Below are 24483 nucleotides of genomic sequence, written 5' to 3'. Positions count from 1 at the left end.
TGTTTCAGCTATTGCGTAGCCTGCATTTGCAGCAGATGTACATGTGACGTTTGACGGTTTTTTAAAACGGCTTTCACGTTTTTTTTAACGGAAATATTATCTGAAAACTCTCCCATCACAGATTTGTTGACATCTTTAAGTTGAAGCGACTTATTTGCTAAATTATCTTGACAAGTCAAAACAACCAGTTTATTCAATGTAAACACTCAAAAGTGCTCCTAAATTCCTGTACATGGAGGTGTCGGTGAGTGAAAAGTGAAGTGATTTTATTCTCATCCAGTCTGTGTGCTCTAATTTAAACTATTAACTGATAGCTTAACAAATTCCTTAAGTAATACTGGTACTGAATATCTTTCAGGGCTCAGTTGTCAGAAGGAAGCCTCCCAAGAAACCAGAGAACACAGTGGGTCTGTTACCACAGATACAACAGGTAAAGTCTAGTACAGATGCACCATATTCATATTAATCAAGATTTATGTCTGCTCAACAAACAACAGTACTTATGGGTTATGACTTTCAGGTTCAGTCGAAACCTCGGTGGCATGAAGCAAGCCCAAGCTTTGAGAATCCAGCACAAGAGGACACCCATGGCTCTTTGCTCTCCAGTAAGGAGTACAATACATTTTGATTTGGTGATAACATAAGCTATTATTGCAGCTTTAACAGCCTTGACTTATTTTATTTGTAAAAAGTAATTCCAAGTAAAATTCATATAGATAAAGTAGATATTTGTCAAAAGATGCTTACAAATTTCCTTAAGAAGACATGCAAGGAGCAGGGGTGCGATGGCGGCAGACTTATCATCAAAGTCCTCGGCATGTGAGGACCAAAGAGGGAGGGATTTCAGGAGTATCCTATAAGCATCACGGAAGTGTCAAGCCCAAGAGGGACCGTGAGCAGTTTCGCAGTGCTCTTCTCAGCATTATTATGTGAGTTTGATTGGCATACAGATGATTTCTTGATGACAAATTGTACCTGTCACAGACCATTACTAAAAGAACAAAATGATTTTAGGCAGCGTGAAAAGGGCACTGATGCACCCTTCAGAGAAGACAGCTCCCCATCCATTTCTGGTTCACCTACTGCTGCAGAAAAGGACATTTTGGTAAGGGTTGGTCTGTAAGATATATGTGTTCCACTTTCATCCTTTACCTTTTAACTTAGTCTGACTTTTGCATATACAGTAATACAGTGCTTTATGAACAGTGCTGAGGCTGACAAAATAGCATGTCCTCTAAATGGCACTGACATATTAATTTCAGTTCAGCTTTTTTGCTATGTGTCTTGTCAGATGAGAGGCAAAAAAGGCGATCATTGGTTGAATAAAAATTCTGTACCGTATGTGCTCAAGTAGTGTGACCACAATCATCTGGGCTTTTTCTTGTTTTAATATATGATTTTATTTGTTTTTTTATCTTACAGAGGTATTACTACTACATCCGGCATGGAATAGGCACAGAAGATGTGGCAGTCATGGAGGACTCCTGGATGGAGAATGTTCTTGCTTTAGTCCCAGAGCAGCTGAAGAGTTTAAGCGGAACCATTCAGGCTCTCTCAGATGAGATAAGAGAGGACTACCTGCTCAGTGTCAAAAAAGCCATTGGTACAGCCTTATGTTTTGCTGATCTGGCTATTTGCAAAGTAGACACAGCACTTGCATTATACATTTTGGTGGTCTAAAGTATTGCGATCTTGATATGCAAAGATAAGTGAAAGAGTTTTAAAATATATCTTTTTGCTGGTTGTTGAGACAAGATATATCTTTTTGACCTTTTTAACCCACAGTATTTTTTTTAAATGAACTGTAATACTTTCTTGCTGTTTCAATGCCCATGAAAATAAGTTGCTTTTTCACATTGTCATAATCGGTCTTGGTTTTGTCATTATCTGTTGTGTGAAGATTTGAGAGTTGCATTAATAAAGGCCTTCTATTCTCTCTACAGTGGATTTTGCGCTGCAGGACCCCAGAGTGAATCAAGAAGACGAAGCCAGAGATCTTCCCCCCCATAGACAGGAGTGTGTATTACTAAATTTGTATTAATTTCTGTGAATTGTTTTCTAATTAGTGCAGTAATGTGCACACTGTAAGCCTTTAGTATATTCACTTTGGAGAAAAACTTAAAGGTTTCCTTCTGAGATATTTTCTCCATATTCTGTAAATTACTTAGTATTACATGCCTGAAAGCTCTTTGATATTTTCGTCTGTTTATACAGTATTTACCTTATGTGCCAGTGAAACTAGCACACAGCCATCTTGAACATTTTATCTTTGAACATCCAGTCTAGCATTTGCTATATAGATATCTTTGGTGATGATGTCAAAGTGTAATTAGCGAAGTGGATTTACAGGTTATAGAGTTGCCAAAAGTCATTATGAGTATTTTAAAGTGTTCAGGGTATATCATAATAACTGGCAGAAGAGCGGGATCTTAAAAACAAGAGTACTTCATTCATAAATCTGCAAGATCTTACCTTCACGCTGTGGATGTACTGATATGACTCTGTGCTCATGAAACTCCAAGAGACAACACAAAGTCATTAAAAATATCTCTCTACGACACCTCTGACCATCTTCTCGTCATTCACCCATCGCGTTATTGTTAAGGTGAGCAGATTTAACTTGGACAGGGGAAGGGGTGCCACTATATTTATTATACACACACACACACAAATATACATGCGAAAGTGTACATTTTATTTTATATTCCGTTTACAACCATTTTAATCACATTTAAGCCTTTTAAAAATTTGGGGTGACAAATTAATTTTAAAAAGTAGAAATGTAATGTTATATAATGTCATGAACTTGCGTGTGGAATAATACGAACTGTCACTGTTTGAAATGTCATGTCAGCTACACATTTTAACACAAATTATTAACAAGTTAAAACCTAATAATAAACTAGAATTACACGTATAACAATTAAACGCTTGTATCATGAAAAAGTGCAGTGTGTCATAGCTGTCCGAATGTGATCTGCCAGGTCCAATTTACCTCACAAGCATTTTCGCGTAGTTAAGGGGTGGTGTAGTCACACCATCAACTCTTGGTGAAAAATACTTTCTGTGTTCCCAGACTTAATCCATTTTGATCGACTTTTCTCAGTAGCTTCAATACAATCCAGACGTTAAGAGACAAAACTCGGAAGCACGGAGCACTGAAAAGGGGCAAGGCTGAATATGGTGAATAAACAAATACTGATTTGTACTAATGAAGTATTTTAATGGTAGTATTGTCAATGTCTCTTGCAGAATGGAAATTGTTCCAAAGCCTTGGAACAAATCATTTCTTGAGGCTAAAAAAAGAATGAGAAATCAGCTTCACTCAATCAATCCCACCATGCTCACAGTAATGGATCTGTGGCAAGTGTCTTTCAAGTAAGTGTAGGCTAAACATAAAGACAACATATACAGCAGACTGTGACATTTCTGGAAAATGAACACTGAAGGAAAGTGTTTCACTTGCATTGTAGTTATCAAGCCAACATCTTGATGAAACAGAGATGTTCACAGTGAAAACTACCATAATATCTCACAAATGTTCACAATAAAACTGTTGTAATCCCTTAGTTATGGTCACAGTTAAACTTCAGAAATCTCAGTTATATTCACAGTTAAACCACAGTAATCTCAAAGTGATATTCTCAGTTCCATCACTGTGGTACCCACTCTTTTTTTCTACTTCTCCTCAATTTCCACATTTTCTTGTATACTTTTGCAGTAAGTTACGTCTTATTGCTGTAGAGGACTTTCACAGTGAGCAGGAGTCTGTGGAGTTGTCTGCCTTTCAGCTGTTAGTCAACAAAAACATTGAATGTGCCAAAGACCTCCTTCTCAAAAAGTAAGCATTTCTTGCTCATTTCACATGCTCGTCACTTCTTCATCGATCACAGCAATTGATTATCCACCACAGCTATACAGTATATTTGATTTTTTTTTTTTATGGATAAAGGAAATTATTTGACAATAATTTTTTGTCGAAATGGTTTTACTTACTACTCTTGCAATATGCAGTTGCAACTTGGTGACAGATATTCAAATAATTTCGTTGATTTTAATTTGGATGTTTTCCCCCCCAATCAAACAGGTGGATACTTAAAGTGCAGGAAATCTATTACCTTGGTAACAAGCATAAACTGGTCCCCAGCACCACTAATGCCACTCGGCTCCAGTCCTTCTACAACTGTGCAGCCACACTCATGACTTCCCAGCTTCAAAGCCTGGCACTAAAGTCCATTCAGGACTACACACAGCTCATCGCCCAGGACCCTGTAAGATCTGCTGCACCACTGCATCTGGATATCTAAATCTCTTTTTCTTTCAGCAAATGGAAATAAGTTTCAATTTTTCCAAACAACATTTCATGCTTGTCAATACTTTATTTCCTTTTTCAGTCCAAATAACAACCCTCAAATTCTGATGTAAGAAATAACATATTTTTTTCCCTCATTGAAGCATTCGGTGCGAGCCTATGAGCATCCTGGGTTTGTCCTAAGGCTGGTGCTGGATCAAAATACTATCAAATTTGAGCCTGATTTCACAGATTTTGAAGTCACCCTGCTAAATGTCTATGACATGATGCTGAAAGCCATAAGTCTGATTCCTCGTGTGGAGACGAAGCTGTACTTGAAATGGGTAAACTTCTGTCTTTTAATTTAAATTTTTTATTTGGTTATACAGTATCTTGCAGTGTGTATGTGTGTTTGATAGCTGAAGTACAGTATTAAAGGGGTCATATTATGAGTAATGGAATTGTACTTGATCTTTAGAGATAAAAGAGTTCAATGTACTTTGAAAACATACTGTAAACTTTCAAAGCTCCAAAAAGACCATATATTTAAACAATTTATTTCATTCTGAAATACTCGGGTTTCTGACATCAGAAAACGAAACCATTATCATATGACCACCTACGTTTACATGTCAACAATGCTTATTCAGTGTTCAGAAACTTGGCCCACCCAGTCACCGTGGGGTAATAAGGAGGAAGTAGGTTAGATACTCTTATTCCTAAACTCCAGGAGAACTGACACGAGTTCAAAGTGTAGAAAGTTTACCTGTGTGCATTACCTGGCCATGTGTAGCGCCTGCCTCTTTGCATACCCTTTAGAAGGATCCCAGCATTAGAAACGAGCTATAGAAATTTGTTTTTTTAACATGGTCCCCAATTCTTTTAATCTGATCTTAAGGGTTTGAGCATCACATTTCTGCATGAATTGTTTTGTGACTTGACAGCAAACCTGCAACTCACAAAAAAAAGCGCTGTTTCTCATTTCAAAGAGCATTTACACAAAAGTCTTAAAAGCACAGCAGAGAGAGGGTAGAATATTAAACTAAATTATGACTGGCACTAAAGATTTTTGGCACAGTTGGTTTTTTTATGGTCATTACCATTTATGATTCCTATATTTACACATTTTATATTCCTCTATTTTTAGCCTGGCACAGAAACACATAGTACCCTGAAACCCATCATACTGCCAGAGATTCTGGAGGCAGAGCGGCAGAAGGTCAGACAGGTAATTCATGCAGAAAGTGCCGGACCATTGGAACATGTCCGTGTCTATGATAAGTATGCCCCACTGGTGTCCCAGCAAGCTGAGGAGGATGTTACCCAGTTCCTGCTGGAGCAGCACTCTTTTCAGGAGCTCATGATGGAGGTGACCCGCTACCGACAGTTGGTTGATGAGATCCAGTACAGCACCCTCAAGGTTGATGGTTATTTACATCAATTATAACTGTTCACATTTTACCAGCCTTTCCCCAAAGGACTATGACTGATATAGTGTATATATATACACTGTTTTATGTTTTAGGTGGTGCGTTTGGGTATGTATGAAGTGCACTCCCATGAGCTGGTCCGTGCCCTTGTAAAGCGAGCAGAGGGTCTCCTGGAGAAACTGATCACTCACATGTTGCAAGGTCACCAAGAGTTAAATAATAAGTGAGTCACTGATAAATTTATGAAACATTTTGACTATGTTCACACAGTAAGGGTTTGACAACTGACTACTTAACCAACAGGTGTGACCCTCGAATTATCCTTATAATACAACACGTTAAAGTAGCGGCTTAAAAACTGTCTGTATGAATGAATAACTGCTACATGGAAGCATTTGCTGTTTAACAGCTGTGGGAAGTGACGTTTCAAATGCTCGTGTTGCCACTAGCTTTAGCGCGTTAACCAAACTCAGTTCAACACTTATAATGAACATGTTCACACAGTGTGGGGTAATAGTAAAGCATTCATGTCACATTTGTAAGGTGCTGTCTTCACTGACATTTTGCTAGTTGCCATATTCTCCATTATTTAAAACTGTTTTGTCAGAGCAGCATCACAGCCAGGTATCTCTGACCCTTCCGCTACATACGGAGTGTTGCAAGGGCTGAGTGCACGAAGTGTCCAACATTCCACTTCTGTTTTTACTGTTGAATAAGTCATGTGGGTACTTTTAATACAAATCTTTTTGTTGCATTTTCAGTGTTAACACACTACCCACACTTATTACACTACAAAATGGTGTAGAATAGTGCAGAAGTGTGTGTTTTGGGATGCACCTGGAGACTTCCATAACATTGTAAAGTCTAAACACAATTGACACAACATAATTTAATAAACAAGTCCAACTGAGGGATAGATTCATCCGTCAAGTCTTCGGCTTCAAATGCTTGTTATTTTTAAAGGGTTAGTTTACCCAATAATGAAAATTCTCTCATCATTTACTCACCCTCATGCCATGCCAGATGTGTATGACTTTCTTTCTTCAGCAGAGCATAAACAAAGATTTTTTGAAGAATGTTTCAGCTCTGTTGGTCCTTTCAATGCAAGTGAATGGTGATCAGCACTTTAAAGTTCCAAAATGCACAGACAATCATAGTAAAAGTCCATCCAGTGGTTAAATGAATGTCTTCTAAAGCTAAAAATTTATTTTGGGTGAGAAACAGATCAATATTTAAGTCTTTTTCACAATAATTGTTTACTTCCGGTCGTTCTCCGATGCGCGTCCATGAGGGGACTCAGTTCACGCTTCCCCTCGCATGACATAAGCGCGTTGGCATGTCCACGAAAGTACTGACGCAATACAACCGGAAGTGCAGCTTGATTTGTTAGCAAGAGAACGCTGTTCACAAGCTTCATTGGTTTTGCTTTAATTTGAACATGCCAGCGTGCTTACGCCACATGAGAGGCAGCATGAACCGAGTCCCATCGTGGACGTGCTTTGGAGAGTGACCAGAAGTAAACAATTATAGTGAAAAGGACTTAAATATTGATCTATTTCTCGCCCAAAGTGATCGTATCGCTTTAGAAGACATTAATTTAACCACTGTAGTAATATGGATTACTTTTATTATGATTGTCTGTGGTTTTTGGAGCTTTAAAGGGCTGATCACCATCCACTTGCTTTGTAAGGACCTACAGAGCTGAGATATACTTATAAGAATCTTTGTTTGTGTTCTGCTGAAGAAAGAAAGTCATACACCTCTAGGATGGCATAAGGGTGAGTAAACGATGAGAGAATGTTTATTTTTGCTTGAACTACCCCTTTAACGAGTGTAGAGAGCAACATTTGGGTTGCTCCCAGACCACAAAATTGATGGTAACAGCTCTAGTGGAAGACAGCAATTGAATCTAAAACCTCCAGATGACACACAGCTCATATCTCTATCTCTGTTTCCAGAACCCACATAAAAAGAAAACAACAACACACACTGTTCTATGTTTTAAACATGTGTGCATTGAAAGTGGCTATCGTGTTATATGATTTGACAGACAACTAGTTGTCTAGTGTGGTTCTGTTCACACAGGATGTGCGTCCTGCAAATTTATGGGTGTCAGTTTGGTTATAGCAGAGATGCCCAAACCAGATGTCCAAAAGATGCCAAAGCTGGCCCGTGATGACCTTTGATTTGGCCCGTCTTGCAGTATATGACAAGAGGGGAAAAAAATGAAAAGAAGAAAAAAATGCTGTTGACACAGCTTTTCATTGCATTAATTTAGCAGATTGCGGAGTAATGTTTTTTATATAATGAAATCATAAAGGAGGGGAACCAGGGCAACTTTCATATTTTAATATAACACAGTTTGCACAGCCTGAAATTCGGCGCAGAATTACAGATATTGCACACAATTTTAATAATTCCCACAAGTTCCACATTCATAAACATTACAGTGCAGCTGCGAATTAGTAAACCAACAGATACAGATGAACAAATCATATCAATAAACTTGTTTTTGTATCAAACTGTAATTCCAGAAACTGTGCGAGTAAATCTTCTCTCTCTCTCTCTCTCTCTCTCTCATGTGCAGCTTGTTGAATTTTGTGTAGTTACTGAGCTTAAGGTGTTACAGATGTATAAAACCTTTCTAAACCTGTTCATTCGATATGCAAATTGCGTTTTACCATATCTCCGTAAGCGAGTGACACGATAAAACTACATCATTCCTGTTTATAATCAACAAAGCTGTCAACATTGCAAGCGCGTGACTTTGCCATGGAGCAATATAGTTCAGCCACCTTTCATATCTTGGCATTCCCTCATTAGCCAAAATGCTGCACATTTGCAAGAAAGGCAGAAAGAGCAAAAATGCTTTGTGTAATGTACCAGCTGCATGGTGAAAAAAGACACTTAAACACCTGCTACATCTCTCATCTCCATCTCTAGTTCCATCCAGCATCAGAAATTAATGGGGGCTCTGGGCAAAAAAAATTCCCCTGCAATCTGATATAGTTCCAAATACATACATCGCAGATTTCTTCATTAGATTTTTCGCTGAACATTATTTGTTTCTTGCTGTACGTTGTGCAGATGTTGCCGAGTCAGTGGCGAATGCTCGAGCCATAAACGCGCACAGACGGGTACTCCACTTCTCATGCTCCGCATCAGTTTGGTGTCATGCTTCCGCACTAAAATTGTCAAATGCTACAATGTAGTTTTTTTTTTTTTTAAAAAATAATATTAACAAAAGTAATATCTGGATGTGTTAAATTGCCTTGATGTTAAATAAAACATTATTAATTATAGAATAATAATTTTATAGGACATTAACCACTTTTGGTGTATGAATTATATCTCTGACCAATGTTCATTGTTAAATGTTTATTTTTTAAATAGTTTTATTTAATTGGCAGAGGAGTTGCTAAGTTTTCTGGGGGGTTTTTTGTTGTTAATTTAATAGCCAAAATATTTGGAAATATGTGAATGAAAAAAAATGTGTTTCAGTAACAATGCACATTATGCAATGTAGAGATCATGCAATTTTATAATTATTTAAACATGCCATTTTAAAATTGAATTGATTGTTTAAATAAAAGTATTTGACATAAAAGTATTTCAGTCATTTTATAAGGTTAGAAAAAATTACCTTTGTAAAGGTAAAAAATGCCCATATGTAAGGAGGGAATTCCCCCCATTTTCGGAAATGAATTTCAGGGCCATAGTTTGTTATAATGCAACATTTACTTTTAGTCCACGGCCCTCAGTCAAGTTTTTGGCCCTTCGTAGGAAAAAGTCTGGGCACCTCTGGGTTATAGTATGCAGTTGTCACTCTTGTTAATAACCAAACTTTGTGAACCGTATTTAGCACTCTAGAACAGGACTGATAACTGTATTCTGCTGCTGTGTCAATTCTGTTGCATGAACATAGCCTTTGTCTGTAACTTGTTGCATCATAGCTTGGTAATCTGTGTCACTGAACTATAGGTTGTGTGAGGAATATGATACAATATCAAAGAAAGCCCTCAGCACTCCTTCAAACACACAGGAACTTATGGAGCTTAAGGTAATACTTGTCAGTTCATTCCTAGAAACTTCTGTGTTTAGTTGCTGTTGAAATTGTTGAATATAAAAAGTGATTACAAGTCATTTTCTGTTTGTGATTGATGCTGTAGGCATTAATGGTAAAGGTAGAGGCGGAGGAGATGCCTCAGCTGGAAATAAAGCTCCAGGAGTCCAAGAGCAGGTTGTGTTTCTTGGTGGATTATGTCACATTCTCCCTTAGAGACATGCAGTTGAATAGCCAGACCTTCCAGCATCATGCATGCATGCCATCTATCTTTGATCAGCACCGGCAGATCATTAAGGAGAAAACCGGACAATTCCAGGATGGCCTCAAGGTGTGAGAAACATTATAGTGAAAATAATTTACATTCTTAGCATAGGGAACACTCAACACAACTGGTCAAACCAAACATGAAAACATACAATGTCATCATGGCAACAAATACACTTGGTGATGGTTCACACACACAACAAACCTTCATATTATGCAACAACAATTAGGGAAAAGAAGGAACCTCTAAGCATGAGCTTTTGTTCTATACCTAACAACAACAGAAACATAAGAGTTATAAATATAAAGTAAAGCAGTAATTCGAACCAGTAAAAAATAAATCAAATTATTCCCATCCATGACAGAAGGAAAAGATGTTCACAGATGTTCAAAATGCAGTGCTAATTCCTGTAATAATGTGTGTGTGTGTGTGTGTGTGTGTTTAATCATAGTTGAGGTGTGAGAGAGTTGTGGAGGATTTAGAGTGCTTCTCAAAGCAAGTAGAGGAGTTTGTGTCCTTTGGTGACCTCTCTGAGCTCGGCAAGTACCTGAAAAAAGCCCAGACCCTCAATTCCAAACTAGACCTGATTATGGACAAGGTACTGTACTGTGGACAAAAATATTTTATTGTATTTCACTGCTGGGATATTTATCTGTGTAGATAAACAATCAAGAACAACCATTACTTTCTATATACTTTCAAAGGAATGGAATATTTAACTGAGCTCTCCCATAACTCTTGAGAGTTTGTAGTGGCAATGGTTTACACAAACAAAAAGTATTTTGTATAACCACTCATGTATAATTTTAGGGTTATGTTCAAAGCCAAGCTGAGTGCAAATAACAAAACAGACATGACAAGATTTCATACAATCTGCATTTGTCAGTTGGGCTTTAGAGTGTCGCTGAGAATGACAGCTCTTATCACTGCACCTACACAATCAAACACATACATTTTCTTATCTATCAGATCAGTGGCTTTAATCAGGAGGAGGAGGCCTTTGGCTGGCCCATCTCTCAGTACCCTCAGCGCAAGGCGGTTCAAGACCGCCTGCTCCCATTCCTGCGCTTGTATGAGACGGCAACTGAGTTTCAGATCCAACACAAGGATTGGGTGCACGGGCCGCTCACAGCTGTCAGCCCGGATAAATTGGAAGCGGATGTGGGTAACTACATCCGTTCCCTGTACAAGCTTGAGAAAAGCTTCCAGGACTTACCCAAAGCTCTCCACATCGCAACTTGTGTGAAAACTGAAGTGGAGGCCTTTAAGGAGCACATTCCTCTAGTGCAGGTGTGCTGCGAAATGTGATGTTTTTCAATTGAGTGACTAAAGCTACCTGAGAACTGTTTTGAAAGAGTTAACTGTCCTTTCATGTCAGTATACATCTGTGCAAATTCTATACAAGATTTTCTCTGTAGTTTTATGTTCTGAGTTATTAATCTTATTAATCTTCAAAGAAACAAATCACTGTATGATGGCAACACCTTAATATACTGAAATTTCCCCCCTTGTAGGTTCTTTGCCATTTTTGTATGCTAGATTTAAAAGAGATAGTTCCACCCAAAAAATTCTGTCATAATTTTTTTCACCCTCATATTGTTCCAAACTTTAAACCATATGACTCTCTTACTTCTGTGGAACGTAAAAGATGATGTTAGGCAGTATGTTTCTATTACTATTATTACTATTCACTTTCATTGCATCTTTTTTACATACAATGAAAGTGAATGGTGACTGAGGCCAACCTACTCCAAGTGGGTTTCCTCTGCCGAGGGATATTACACCACAAGCGCTCAAGAGTGTAGATAACTTCCCGCCCCATATCCCCATATATTTTTATTATTTATAATTTTGTGACTATGCAGAAATATGCAAAGCTGTCTAGGAAGTTCTGTGGGCATTCATTGTAGACCTACTGATTAATTATGTGGATGATTTGTTTCGGCAGGTGCTATGTAACCCTGGTCTCCGTGAACGGCATTGGGAGGCCATGTCTGCAGTTGTTGGCTTCCCCCTCAAGCCCTCAGATCAGGATGCCTGTGTGGCTCAGTTTCTTCCCCTGCATCTGGAAGCTCACCTCTCTACTTTTGAAACCATCAGTGAAGCGGCCAGTAAGGAACACTTCCTTGAGAAGGCCATGGAGCGTATGGCCACTGACTGGGCAGAGATGGAGTTCACCCTCCTGCCTTATCGTGAAACCGGGACCTCCATTCTGTCCTCATTGGATGAGATCCAGATGCTGCTGGACGACCACATTGTCAAGACCCAGACAATGAGAGGCTCACCCTTCAGCAAGCCATTTGAGGCTGAGATAAGGTAAAGGATGAGAAAACAGTGTCTGTGCTTTTGCATGGATGTTACACACATTTTTCAGTTTGCTCATTAGTGTAGGTTTAAATACATTTGGGTTCAAAAGTCTGTTTTCACATCAAAATTCTGGGTTTTAAAAGTCTAATTTAAAGCTAAAAATAAACAAAGTTTTGGGATTTTGAATAATGTAAAACAAAGAAAAGTTCTAACATATTTCACAAGTGACCTCACACTTTTGCAACCCACTATATACAGTATCCAGTATCATATTTTGCCCTTCAGTATGAGAAAAAGGCCTCCTGAGTGTATTGTATAAAGATTCAATACTTTCACACAGATGGTATATTGGCCAGAATAGCATTGTATATTTATATAAACTACATGTACGACTCTCATGTTTCACATGCGAATTTAGAGGAAGCATTTGTTAGTTATCTCTCTAATATACATCTATTGAATGTTTATATGCCTGTATGAACATATCTTAGGGACTGGGAGGGTAAGCTGCTTTTGCTGCAGGAAATTCTGGATGAGTGGTTGAAGGTTCAGGGTACCTGGCTCTACCTTGAGCCTATCTTTAGTTCCCCAGACATCATGGCCCAGATGCCCGAGGAGGGACGTCGTTTTACTGCCGTTGACAAAACCTGGAGAGACACTATGAAACAAGTCAGCTTGGTGAGCCAGAAAACCCCACATATGCAACTTTTTAAAAATAGAAATAATTCTGGGTTTGTTTATATATTACATGGCTTTTTAAAATTAAATGTCATGCAGAAAATGTACCTATTACCTTTCAGATATCACTGAAATATGTGCCATGAAATATCACACCCTTCTCTGTGACAACCCTAGGCTTTGTAAACTTTGGGGGAAAAATGGACACAGGAATTTTGTAGAAAATCTAAAGACTTTGAGGCACTTTCTGTCGTCAATTATTCTGCATGTTCACTGTGCAGCCCATATATGGGCAACAGGAAGCTGAGAGCATCAGTTTGACAATAATCAGTTTGTCATGTGAGATTGCAATTTTAGTACCGTTTGTTTTAAAGGGTTCATGAAATGCTCTTTTTTATAGTTTTATTATCTTACATTGATAATGTTAGTAACGTTTTTTGCATTAAAACAGTCATAATTTAGTAATATATGATCATTTTCCACCCTGTCTCTGGTCCTCTGTCTGAAACGCTTGGTTTTGGCCTAAGCGTCTCCTTAAAACTTCAACATAAACGTCCACTGTTATGATTGGCTAACAGCGTGCAGCCTCTCGAAATAAGCCATTTTTGAAACTCAATCAGAAGAGAATGAACAAGCCCCTCAACATTATAAAACTAAACTTCAGGGTTTACACATAACGCATATGCAACACATTGCATCCGAATATATTAAATTTATTTTCTGCCTTCTGCACACTCATCTTGATGCTTTCACTCAGTAGCATCAAATCAAAACATAGTGACATAAACTCACAATACCTTCAACTCTTAGTAACATAAACTCTCACTAACATAAACTACAAATAACTTCTGCATGAATACGCCAACGCAGTACTGTTGTGCCGCTCTCTCTTTTCTTGGGCATGTTTTGGCTGCTTTTGAGGTCTCCCTCCGCTATCATTGTAACAAGAAATAGCTGTTAGAAATTACGCCAACCAGTTTGATGAGCCACACCACTCCCTCTCTCCCGCAAACAGACACACGACCACGCCCCCATCCCCACGTTCATCTCAAGCACAACTGTTAACACTCACACCCTGTCTACTCCAGACATGAGAGTCACTTTTCATCAAAAGCAATAGAACCCATTATAATCAATGATGCTGTCTAACATGGAAGTGTCCGTTGCAGTATGTTTCGTTGCATTGACAATAAACAGATATCCTGTTCCATTTTGCGCTGCATGCACTGGCACTACCACTGCTAACAACACAATAAATGGTTTACAAAGTTTGTGTCGACACGCACAGTGTAGACAGCCTCAAGCCGGTTCGTTGCATCGCGTGCCCGGTGTAAACAGGATGTCAGTACCATAAACTATCAAACAGTCATGACCAATAAAAAATTGACGGCAAACATTTTCCTTGTCGAACAGTTGTTTGATCTCATTTAACGCAACATGAGATCACATTAAACTCTAATGATGGCATGCGAGAGGAGTTCTGACCACCTTGCGCCTGATTGAGGAGATCACACAGCTCACAGTCCAGACGCACTCAAAACTTTCCAGACAGCTTAAGGTGATGTAGGTGATATAATATATATATATATATATATATATATATATTAGTATGAAAAATGCTAATAAAAACAAAAAGAAGTTATTTGTAAATTATATTCACACTTTGTTGTATTGAAAGCTCTACAACTAAACATTATGTTATGTTTTGACTTGTGAATTTCATTGTACAGTAATTTTAAATCAGTTGATTGCAACATGCTCCAAAAAAGTTGAAACGGGCAATTTAAGCAGAGAGTGCGGGTGCTAGATTGGCCTGCCTGCAGTCCTGACCATCTCCAATTGAGAATGTGTGGTGCATTATGAAGCGCACAATACAGCAACGAAGACCCCGTACAATTGTGCAGCTGAAGACCTGCATAATGGATGAATGGGGGAAAATTCCACTTTTTAAACTTAACAAACTTGTATCTTCAGTGCTTAATAAGTGTTATTAGAATAAATGGTGATGTTTCACAGTGGTAAACACTTGACTGTTCCAATCATCTGATTTGAAATTACTGTAAGTAAAAATAAATAATAAAAAGCATCATATAATGTTTAGTTGTAGTGCTTTCAATATAGCAAAGGATGAATATAATTTACAAATCGCTCCTTTTTGTTTTCACTTGCATTTTTCATACTGTTCCAACTTTTTCGGAATTGAAGTTGCACAAAAATACCAAATAATTAAATACAGAAACACTCTCGTTGTGAAATAAAGTGGAGCCGGAGCTGCTGTTCCACTGAAGTAAAACTTCCATGTCAGAGTGTCTTTAAAGGAAACACCCCGGCGTTATATCTTTAATGCTTTCTTTATTAAAGTTCATAAGAGGTTTGATTTGTGAGTTAAAGATGGATCAAAGTGAACAAAAAGTTGAGAGAGGATAGTCTTCGCCCATTATACACTGCAACAAAATACGTTTTTGATTGGTTGTTGTTTGGCTTGTTTTCCAATATAAATATCTAAAACTCCTTTAAAATAATGCAGCTATACTGCAGAAGAAGAATTTGTTATCTGAGAATGTTGAATATAATATTAAATATTTAATTATTTTAAAATATCTAAAAATCCTTAAAACAAGATACATTTACCAAAGAAGCAACATATAATATATTTAGACTTGCTTTCAGAGAATCTTGAAAATAAGTACAGTACTGTGCAAAAGTTTTATGCACTTAAGATGTTTCACAAAAAGATTTGTCTTAAGATGGTTATTTATATCTTCAGCTTTAGTGTGTCAATAGGAAAAATACATTTTAGAATCCCAAACATTACTTTTGCAAATAGAAAAGATTAGAATAGTAGAACAGGGACCTCTGCAAGAGATGTCATGGCCCCCACAGAGCCCCCACTGAACATCAAGCAAATCTGGGATTATATGAAGAGACAGAAGCAATTGAGACAGTGTAAATAGATAGAAGAACTGTGGAGAATTCTCCAAGAAGCTTGGTACATCCTATCTGCCAACAACCAAGAAAAACTGTATCCAGGTGTACCTAGGATAATTGGGGCTGTTTTAAAGGTGGCCACACAAAATATTGATTTAGCTTTTTTATGTTTACTGGACTTTGTATGATGTTATCTGATAAATGAAAACTATTTATGGCATTATATTTGAAGACATCCTCACTATGTAACATTTTTCACAAGTGCCTAAAACCTTTGCACAGTACTGTATACTTTGACTTTACAGCACTGGCAGAAGTATGAAGTAAAACAACAACAACACCAAAAAAAAAAAAACACTTATACACAAAGACACTTACATTCAAGAGACGTTCTCTGAAAGCAAATCTAAATATCTTACATGTTGCTTCTAAAGTAAATGTATCTTGTTTTAAGGATTTTTCGATATTTTTATATGGAAAACAAGACATCGTGATCAAGTGTTTTTAATTGCCCCATCTTTCAATAGCAGTTCCTTTGCAAAGCTTGACTTGTTTTATGACTGGTTCACAAGCAATCCATGCTGATCGCTGAAAAAACATGCAGTTCACACTGCCATATGCTGAAGACACATCCACATGACACGCATACATAGTCCAAAGCACGGTGTAATCTTATTGAAGCATTGCAATGACATTCAGCAGAGCTTGCATAACTAAATATAGGTATGTGCTTCTTTATGACATTAAAGGAATAGTTCACCCAAAAATGAAAATTTGCTGATAATTTACTCACCCTCAGGTCATCCAAGATGTATCTGAGTTTCTTTCTTCATCAAAACAGAATTTACGATTTTTTGGATTTCATTTCAGGCCTCCTCCTTTAAACAATGCAAGTGAATGTACTCCATTTTTTGACGGTCCAAAATGCATATTTAGGGTGCATCAAAATAAATTTGTATCGACAAATAAAGTTCTTCTGAACCCAAACGATTTATTATTTTTAGAAACAAAACAATACTTATATACTTTTTAACTACAAATGTTCGCTTCCGTACATCTCTGTGACGCGCGCTCACGAGAGGGATGACGTAAGCTCGTTGGTAAGGTTACGTGTGGAGGAGGAGGCAGGAAGTGCGTCATTGTTTACAAGCACCGTTCACAAACCAAAACAGTCCAAAACAATTTCAAAACAATATAAAATAATAATAAAACATTACTGCAGTAAATAACCATCCTTTATTTCGGAGCAATGCCATTGCATTATCTACTTGTGCTTTATCTTTAGCAGAAATATATAGGCTATATGACTGTCAGGAATTCAAGCAACACAAGTTGTAGTTAGTGAAACCAAGTGTGAGAGCATTTACTGAGATTCACAGTGTTTACACAGTGAGATCAATGGTACAAGTGATATCACAGAAGAGCTTCACAAACTGAAGAAGATGTAACAGGCAAAACAGCAGAGTAAGCACTAAACAGATATCGACGAAGATCAAGAGCAAATACAGACAGTTAATTGTCACTGCGAGTCCTTTGTGTGAGACTTGACAGTGAAGTGGCGTGAAGGTGAGTTATTTATGCAGGCAGTGATGAGTGAGTGAATTGAGTGTAGGTGCGGTGAATTAGAAATCGGGTGATGAGGAGCGGAGCGCTGAGGGAGGTGCAGAGCCTGAGAGAGGCTTGACAATGACAGAGTTTCCACACATACCTGAGTTTGCTGGAAAAACAGCACGGGCACAGCCGATGAATTCAGATATCAACCCTTTGTTTCTTTCAATGGTCTGAAATCCTCAGGGGTAAAATGTTCACTGCACACCCTCCAATATTTGAGAAAATGTAGGGGTGTACTGATATCCAGGTTCAGCACGATAAGCCAGAGCTTCAATCGCTCATGATCATGTATAGGCAATTGATTAAAACTGAATATTTTTCCTGCCGTGCATTTTCTTTGGGGTTTCTGAAGGTTGAAGCATCCAGGATACACACGCCAAACGACCATTTTGAACAATACACTTATACAAATACAAATCTACAGCAAAGACAATTAAACAATGATGCACTTCCTGCCTCCTCCTCCACGCGTAACCTTACCAATGAGCTTACGTCATCCCTCTCATGAGCGCAGTCACAGAGATATAAGGAAGCAAACATTTGTCGTTAAAAAGTATATAAGTATTGTTTTGTTTCTAAAAATAATCAATCGTTTGGGTTCAGAAGAACTTTATTTGTCTGCTGGAGTCGTGTGGATTATTTTGATGCACCCTAAATATGCATTTTGGACCATCAAAAAATGGAGTACATTCACTTGCATTGTTTAAAGGAGGAGGCCTGAAATGAAATCCAAAAAATCGTAAATTTTGTTTTGATGAAGAAAGAAACTTAGATACATCTTGGATGGCCTGAGGGTGAGTAAATTATTCCTTTAAGAACGCAAAGACATTACTGACACAAAGAAATTACTTTCGATGTGGCATTTCTGTCATAAACAGTCTTATATCGAAGCTGGAGACCTGGAGTATGAGCTTTCTAATGATAATGAAAAGATTAAATACAAATTTGAAGTATGATAAATGTGCATACCTTCTTCTTGCTTTCTCGATTCACGTTGTTATGGACCATGTGCAACACAGACGGGTTAAGCCGTTGCGCTATCGTCTCCAGGGCACGAATGGGGTCCGAGTTGGGGTAGCAAGTGGGGTGGCCAAGCTCATTTTTAGGGTGGCAGCTGCTACCCCATACAACCATTCTGGCCTCGCCCTTCTGTATAGGGAGGATCGGCACTGGTCATAGATAAGCTCAGTCATAACCCTAAACAAAGACAAAATCAGAATTTCTTTCTGCATGTTTCTGTAATGTTAAATTATGCACTAAATTAAAGCAATTAAGTTAAATGATGTTGTCCAACACTGTGGTGCTTAATCAAACCGTAAAAAGACTGCAATATCAGAATGTCCACTAGGTGTCTCTCTTCATCCATGGTATACACAAGGCTGCCTGCCTCTTCCAGATTGGATTTACTCTTTTCCAATGTGTTTCTTGCTTTCACCATTTGACAGAAAAGGAGATAAACATTCTGTAATTGAATTCAAAGTTTGGGTTTATTTGAGGATGTTTTCCGTTTTGAATAATTCCCACACTTCTCCATAATTTCTGTCCCACATTATAAGCCATAAATGGCTGCTCTCTGAAAAGCAAACATATTATTTCAGCTGGAAGGCAGGTGCTCTTGCCTGTTGCTGCGTTAGGGAAGCTTGTTTGATGAATAGCCATACATAAAGAAATACTTGAAAGAGATGCTTATAATAACAGAACAGTATATGGAGGAAATATTGGTGGATGCAGTTTTTGGCCTAGAGCCCAGTTTTTTTTTTTTTTTTTTTTTTTGTGCTTTGTACACTAGTAGGGGGCTGAACAAATATGAAGCTGTTCTGAGACCTGAGGCATTTCTTTACAAGGCTAAATGAAAAAGCACATTCATGAGGAAAACACGATCAGTAACTGTGAATATCAGGATGTGTTAAGCAGCCCACCTGCATATTTCTATACCCTGTGAAAGGAAGCAAATGATTTTCAGAATCCTATTTAGGCACATTCTGGCAGCACTCACCATTGAACTCCAATGTAATTCAATGTGATTGAGAAAGAATAATTAATACAGTAATTTGCATAAAACATCCGCTCTCTTTCTTTCATTACAGCTACCCAGTGGCATCGTTTTATGTTTTTAAAAGGTTATTTTGAGTAGGCTTTGCTTATTAACAACCCCTCATTACTCCCATTCAGTGTCTGTCAGAAAACTCAGGCTTTTTTTCTTTTCATTCAAAAGTGTTCGTTAAACTTCAGTCTCCTTGTGAGTGCTTCAAGTCTAGTCACCATTGGTAATAGAAAATCAATAGATATCCGAAAAGGGGAAAAAGCAATTATTATCTCTTTACAGGTGAGCAGCATCTGTGAGGGGTGAATGGGAGGGGGCCAGGTATCCAATTGTTTCCTCTTTCTCTAATAAAGGACATGGGCTTCAGACAACGTTTGAAAATCAGAAAGTGATAGATGGGAGTTTTCCTTGTAGGAAATACCTTTATAAATGAGCTCTTTTGTGAAAGCATTGAAATATGACTACTGCTTACACTACTGCTGGTGTGCTCTAGCCCTCTTTTCATCCTTAGATTTGTCTGAACTCTGAGAGCAGCAAATTATAATGAGTAGTATTTTATATAATTACCTATGATTTTAAAATTAAGAAAGGATTGTTGAGCTTCTTTACTGTAGCTGAATTTGAAAACATCTCACAGAGTATGGAGGCTTCATTTAGAGCTAATTCTAATATGCACAGCTATGGTGCACATTACTGAACTATAAAATTATTAGTGGCGCTTGCTAGGGCAAGTGTCACTATTACTATTCCTCATATTTGGGGTTATGTGTTTAAACATACCTCTAACTCTAGTGTTAATCTTCAGAGCATAACTCATCCCACACTGTTTGTGCTAGTGATGGGAAGATCGGATCATTTTACTGACTTCAATCTTAGAGTCTCGTTGAGCAAAATGAACAAATCTTTATTCAAGTCATTTAGTTCATTTGAACAGAATTAAATTAAAATTTTACATTTTCAATAGCCAAATCCCCCCCAGCACGTCTACTTACGCAAACTTTGATTATAGTCCCAACAAGGAAAAATGTATAATGCAGCCAAGGACAAATTATGAGAAACAGAAATGATTAGTTCACCTCTGGAATCTTCTTGACCGAGTCGTTAGTTCTTTTGTCACATGACAGCCGTAAGTGCATAGAGTATAAGGCTGTCACGTGACAAAAGAACGAACGACTGGGACCAGAAGACTGGAGAGGTGAACTAATCATTTCTGTTTCCTGTGTGAGCAATGCATAGCATATACAGCTGTCATGTGACAAAAGAACGAATGACTCGGACCAGAAGACTCGAGAGGTGAACTAATCATTTCTGTTTCCTGTGTGAGCAATGCAAAGCGTATACGGCTGTCACGTGACAAAAGAACGAACAACTCGGACCAGATGACTCGAGAGGTGAACTAATCATTTCTGTTTCCTGTACATTGCCTATGCAGTTTTCATGTAACAAATGAACGGAGGCTGCGCAATGCACATGCGCGGCCAACACAAAATGAACGAATCACTCTGAGACTACTCGTTCTTCTGAGTCACATAAAAGATTCGTTCAAAATTAACAAATCGTTCATGAACGACCCATCACTACCAGTTTTTGCTATAGACATGAATGATACCTCAAATCATGCAGCTTGTTGAGGCAAGGTGTGGTATTACTTTTCTAAGCGAACAGACTTAGGAATCCTATAGAATTAAATTGAAGGAGGGACCACTGCCCGGTTGCATAAAGCACCTTAAGTGAGATTTTCCCTTAAGATTGCCCTAAAGTTTTCCTTAAAGTTAATGGTGTTGCAGAAAACAACCCTTACATTTTACTTATGGGTCTTTATAGGTAAAACGTCATAATCCTCTACAATTTCCCTTAAATATTTAAAAGTATTCCCTTAAGTGTTGCATAAAGCCCCTTAACTGCCATTTTCCTAAGTAAACCTTAAGGGTAATAAAACTTCACCTTAAGTGTTGGCTAACAGTTACAAGGTTTCAAAAAAAAGGAGAAATGGCGAAGTTTATAGAACCAGTTGAAGAGTAAAGCATACCAATGCAAATTTTTCACGATAGGGAGAGCTCTTTAGACCATATTAGCAATAATTGTAGCAAGTGCAGGATTACTATGGGGAATGGTTAACATGATGAAAGGCCATCTATTATCACAGCTAACACCTCAAATTCACCTCACTGCTCACTATCAAAAGTGTTTTCCTGAAGTGGACACTCACCGGCAATAAAAGCAGAATCCTCCATTAATTGCTGTGTATGAAAAACATTTCAGTTACTAAAATGAAAATAAAAAAACAGTAAAAAGTTAAACTATTCTTTGTGTTAAAGTTGCACAAATGTTTATATTATAGATCAGTGGTAGGGACATGACGAACTTGTCCATGGTAACAGTAGAATTTTATTACGGTAAAACCTAGCTCACGGTAGTAAAACCCTTAACAGTTTCCCTTACCTAAGAGTGTCTAAGGGATTATATGCAACACCCTCAAGTCATTCCTTTAGTTGAGGGGAAATACATTTAAGGGAAAAACTTAAGGTGCTTTATGCAACTGGCCACAGAGCCATATCTAGGGACCAGTATATCACTGAGATTTAGGGATGGCTTGAGCCAGTAAACAATCACTTAGAAGACCTTTGCAATCACCCACTCAATGTTAGTAGGGCAAATTTTGGAAGGGCAAGCACCCCTCACATTTTCTTCTGAAAATGTTGAAATTAGGTAATCTATATTATCCATTTGAATTGTAACTGTGCAAAAGTTTAAAAATATTCCATTGTCATATTAATTTGAACACTTGTGGTAAACTCTGTGTTACTTTGTATTGTATTCCTCTTTTAGGATAAGCATGTCCTGGCAGTGGTGGCCATTGAAAAGATGCTAGACAAGATGAAAAACAGCAACGACTTGCTGGAACTCATTCTGAAAGGTCTGAACGAATACCTGGAGAAGAAAAGACTCTATTTCCCTCGCTTCTTCTTCTTGTCCAATGATGAGCTGCTAGAGATCCTCTCCGAGACTAAAGATCCAACAAGGTACTCAGGCTGTATGAACCAATTGCGCTCAAAGTTCCTTGAGCTATAAAAAGTGTCAGGATTTCTGTGGGCTTTGTTCAGGCAATCTCGCCAGTAGTCTTACTGTGGTGTGAATTAATCTCACACTTTCTCTGCATTCTTTCTTCTCCACGTTCATTCTTTCTCCTTGGGAAATAGGCTTAGGAGAGACATTTCTGGAAAAAATATGATTTACAGATTTGAGGAAAATAGATTTTGAGGGCTTCTATTTCCAATATTCTTTCTGTTTGGGATTTGCTTAGTTGATAGATTGCATAATTCTGCTAAGCTGGATGACTGCATGTCGGAAAGAAATATAATAGATTTGTCTGTTTTTGATCAATTATTCAAAAAACCATAAGGTGATGCAAGTATGGGTAAATTTTTGACGTGTAGTGCTGCTTCTTTTTCTGAATTTTCAGGAAGAACAGAGAGCGCAGCCCTCAGTTAGTGGAAATGTATAAAGAATTGTTACTGTACTGTAGCTGCATGTCATGCTCCCCTGAAATATAACTTGGAGATGTTGTTCTTATCATTTAGCTACACTGATCTGAAATCATTGATGTTTATTTTTGTGCGTTTTGGATATCAATATAGCTACCAATTGTTTTCAAAGTCCCTTGGTTTCATAGGGTTTAGAACACACAAGAATTTCCTTCTTGATGAAGCATGTAATGTAGGCTTGATGTAATTTACTATAACATGAAATAAGAAAAAATCACTCTGTGTAGCTTTAATCTCAAGTCTTAAATATTTATTAATACATTTTATGTTCTCACATAGCCTAGTTTGCCCTGTTTCCCTGGGCACATCCAACAGACATTATGCCTGCCTAACCAATGCTGCCTACATGAGCGTTTATCATGTGAGGCCTCAAAGGAGACAAGGAAGGACTAATGAAAAGCAATTTAGCTTGACCTAATTTTTAACCCTTTAAAATCCACTATTTACAAGGAATTTAATTATAGAGCTTTTTCTTCTTCCTATGACACACTGCTCTCCTTTCTCTGATGTGGCTTCCATGATGTATTAGCACATCATGTCTTATTTCACCCCAGATATTTCTTTATTAATGAACATGAGTGTAAGCGCTAGGGCTTTTGGTCTTGTACATCTTATAATACAGAGGCATAGGTCACTAAAAAGAGAAGGAGGAAGTTGGGTTATTAGGGTCACTACTGACTCCACAAAGCTGGTCTCTATTAGCTGTCTCTGGAACATATTGTTTTTTACCATATAAAGTGTATATGAATACTCTTCCAATGGAAAATAACAGAGTTATGCATTCAGTCTTGTAAAATGAATCTGTCACTATGTAATTACAGCAGTTTTTTGGCTAAACCCCAAGCTACTCAGCTGCTGCACATAGTATGAGTGTTATTGGTGACACATAATCATAGTGTAAATGGAAAATGTCAAAACTGCAATGGAACGGGGCAACAGCCTTAACTTCTTGACTTAATATTTCAGGGTACAACCCCACTTTAAGAAGTGTTTTGAGGGTATTGCTAGCGTAGTGTTCACTGATGTGTTGGACATCACTCATATGAAGAGCAGTGAAGGAGAGGTGGTGGAGTTGCTGGATATCATCTCTACTTCTAAAGCTCGAGGGCAGGTGGAGAAATGGCTCCTGGAGCTGGAGAGTGGCATGCTCCACTCCATACACAAGGTACAGAAATGTGTAACCTCTCCCTGAGTCTGTGAACTCCTGAACAGCAGAATGGAACCAATGATTGAATTCAGTTTAGTTTTGTCTGGCTTCTTCTTGTCAACTTTCATTTGAAAAACTGCTGTTCTGTTAATAAATCATTTACACAGGTAA

The 24483-nt window shown here is 37.9% G+C and overlaps 1 protein-coding gene across 1 annotated transcript in view; it reads left to right on the top strand.

Annotated features, from left to right (window-relative positions):
• The first annotated feature begins 232 nt into the window (after nt 1-232).
• dnah7 (dynein, axonemal, heavy chain 7) overlaps nt 233-24483 on the top strand; it is a 135273-nt gene continuing 111022 nt past the window's right edge. Inside the window, exons 1-21 of the mRNA XM_051709515.1 lie at nt 233-244; nt 359-430; nt 521-605; nt 764-929; nt 1015-1105; nt 1423-1603; nt 1944-2016; nt 3253-3378; nt 3722-3841; nt 4088-4271; nt 4456-4635; nt 5439-5711; nt 5817-5944; nt 9703-9781; nt 9891-10115; nt 10504-10650; nt 11022-11342; nt 12001-12368; nt 12851-13037; nt 22450-22643; nt 24132-24330. Of these exons, the coding sequence (XP_051565475.1) occupies nt 233-244; nt 359-430; nt 521-605; nt 764-929; nt 1015-1105; nt 1423-1603; nt 1944-2016; nt 3253-3378; nt 3722-3841; nt 4088-4271; nt 4456-4635; nt 5439-5711; nt 5817-5944; nt 9703-9781; nt 9891-10115; nt 10504-10650; nt 11022-11342; nt 12001-12368; nt 12851-13037; nt 22450-22643; nt 24132-24330 (3411 nt within the window). The remainder of the gene's footprint in view (nt 245-358; nt 431-520; nt 606-763; nt 930-1014; nt 1106-1422; nt 1604-1943; nt 2017-3252; nt 3379-3721; nt 3842-4087; nt 4272-4455; nt 4636-5438; nt 5712-5816; nt 5945-9702; nt 9782-9890; nt 10116-10503; nt 10651-11021; nt 11343-12000; nt 12369-12850; nt 13038-22449; nt 22644-24131; nt 24331-24483) is intronic.

Source organism: Myxocyprinus asiaticus, chromosome 10 (assembly GCF_019703515.2).
Source record: "Myxocyprinus asiaticus isolate MX2 ecotype Aquarium Trade chromosome 10, UBuf_Myxa_2, whole genome shotgun sequence".
NCBI classification, from domain to species: domain Eukaryota; kingdom Metazoa; phylum Chordata; class Actinopteri; order Cypriniformes; family Catostomidae; genus Myxocyprinus; species Myxocyprinus asiaticus.
Note: the sequence above shows the minus strand (reverse complement) of the source record. Positions and strands in the feature narration are given on the sequence as shown.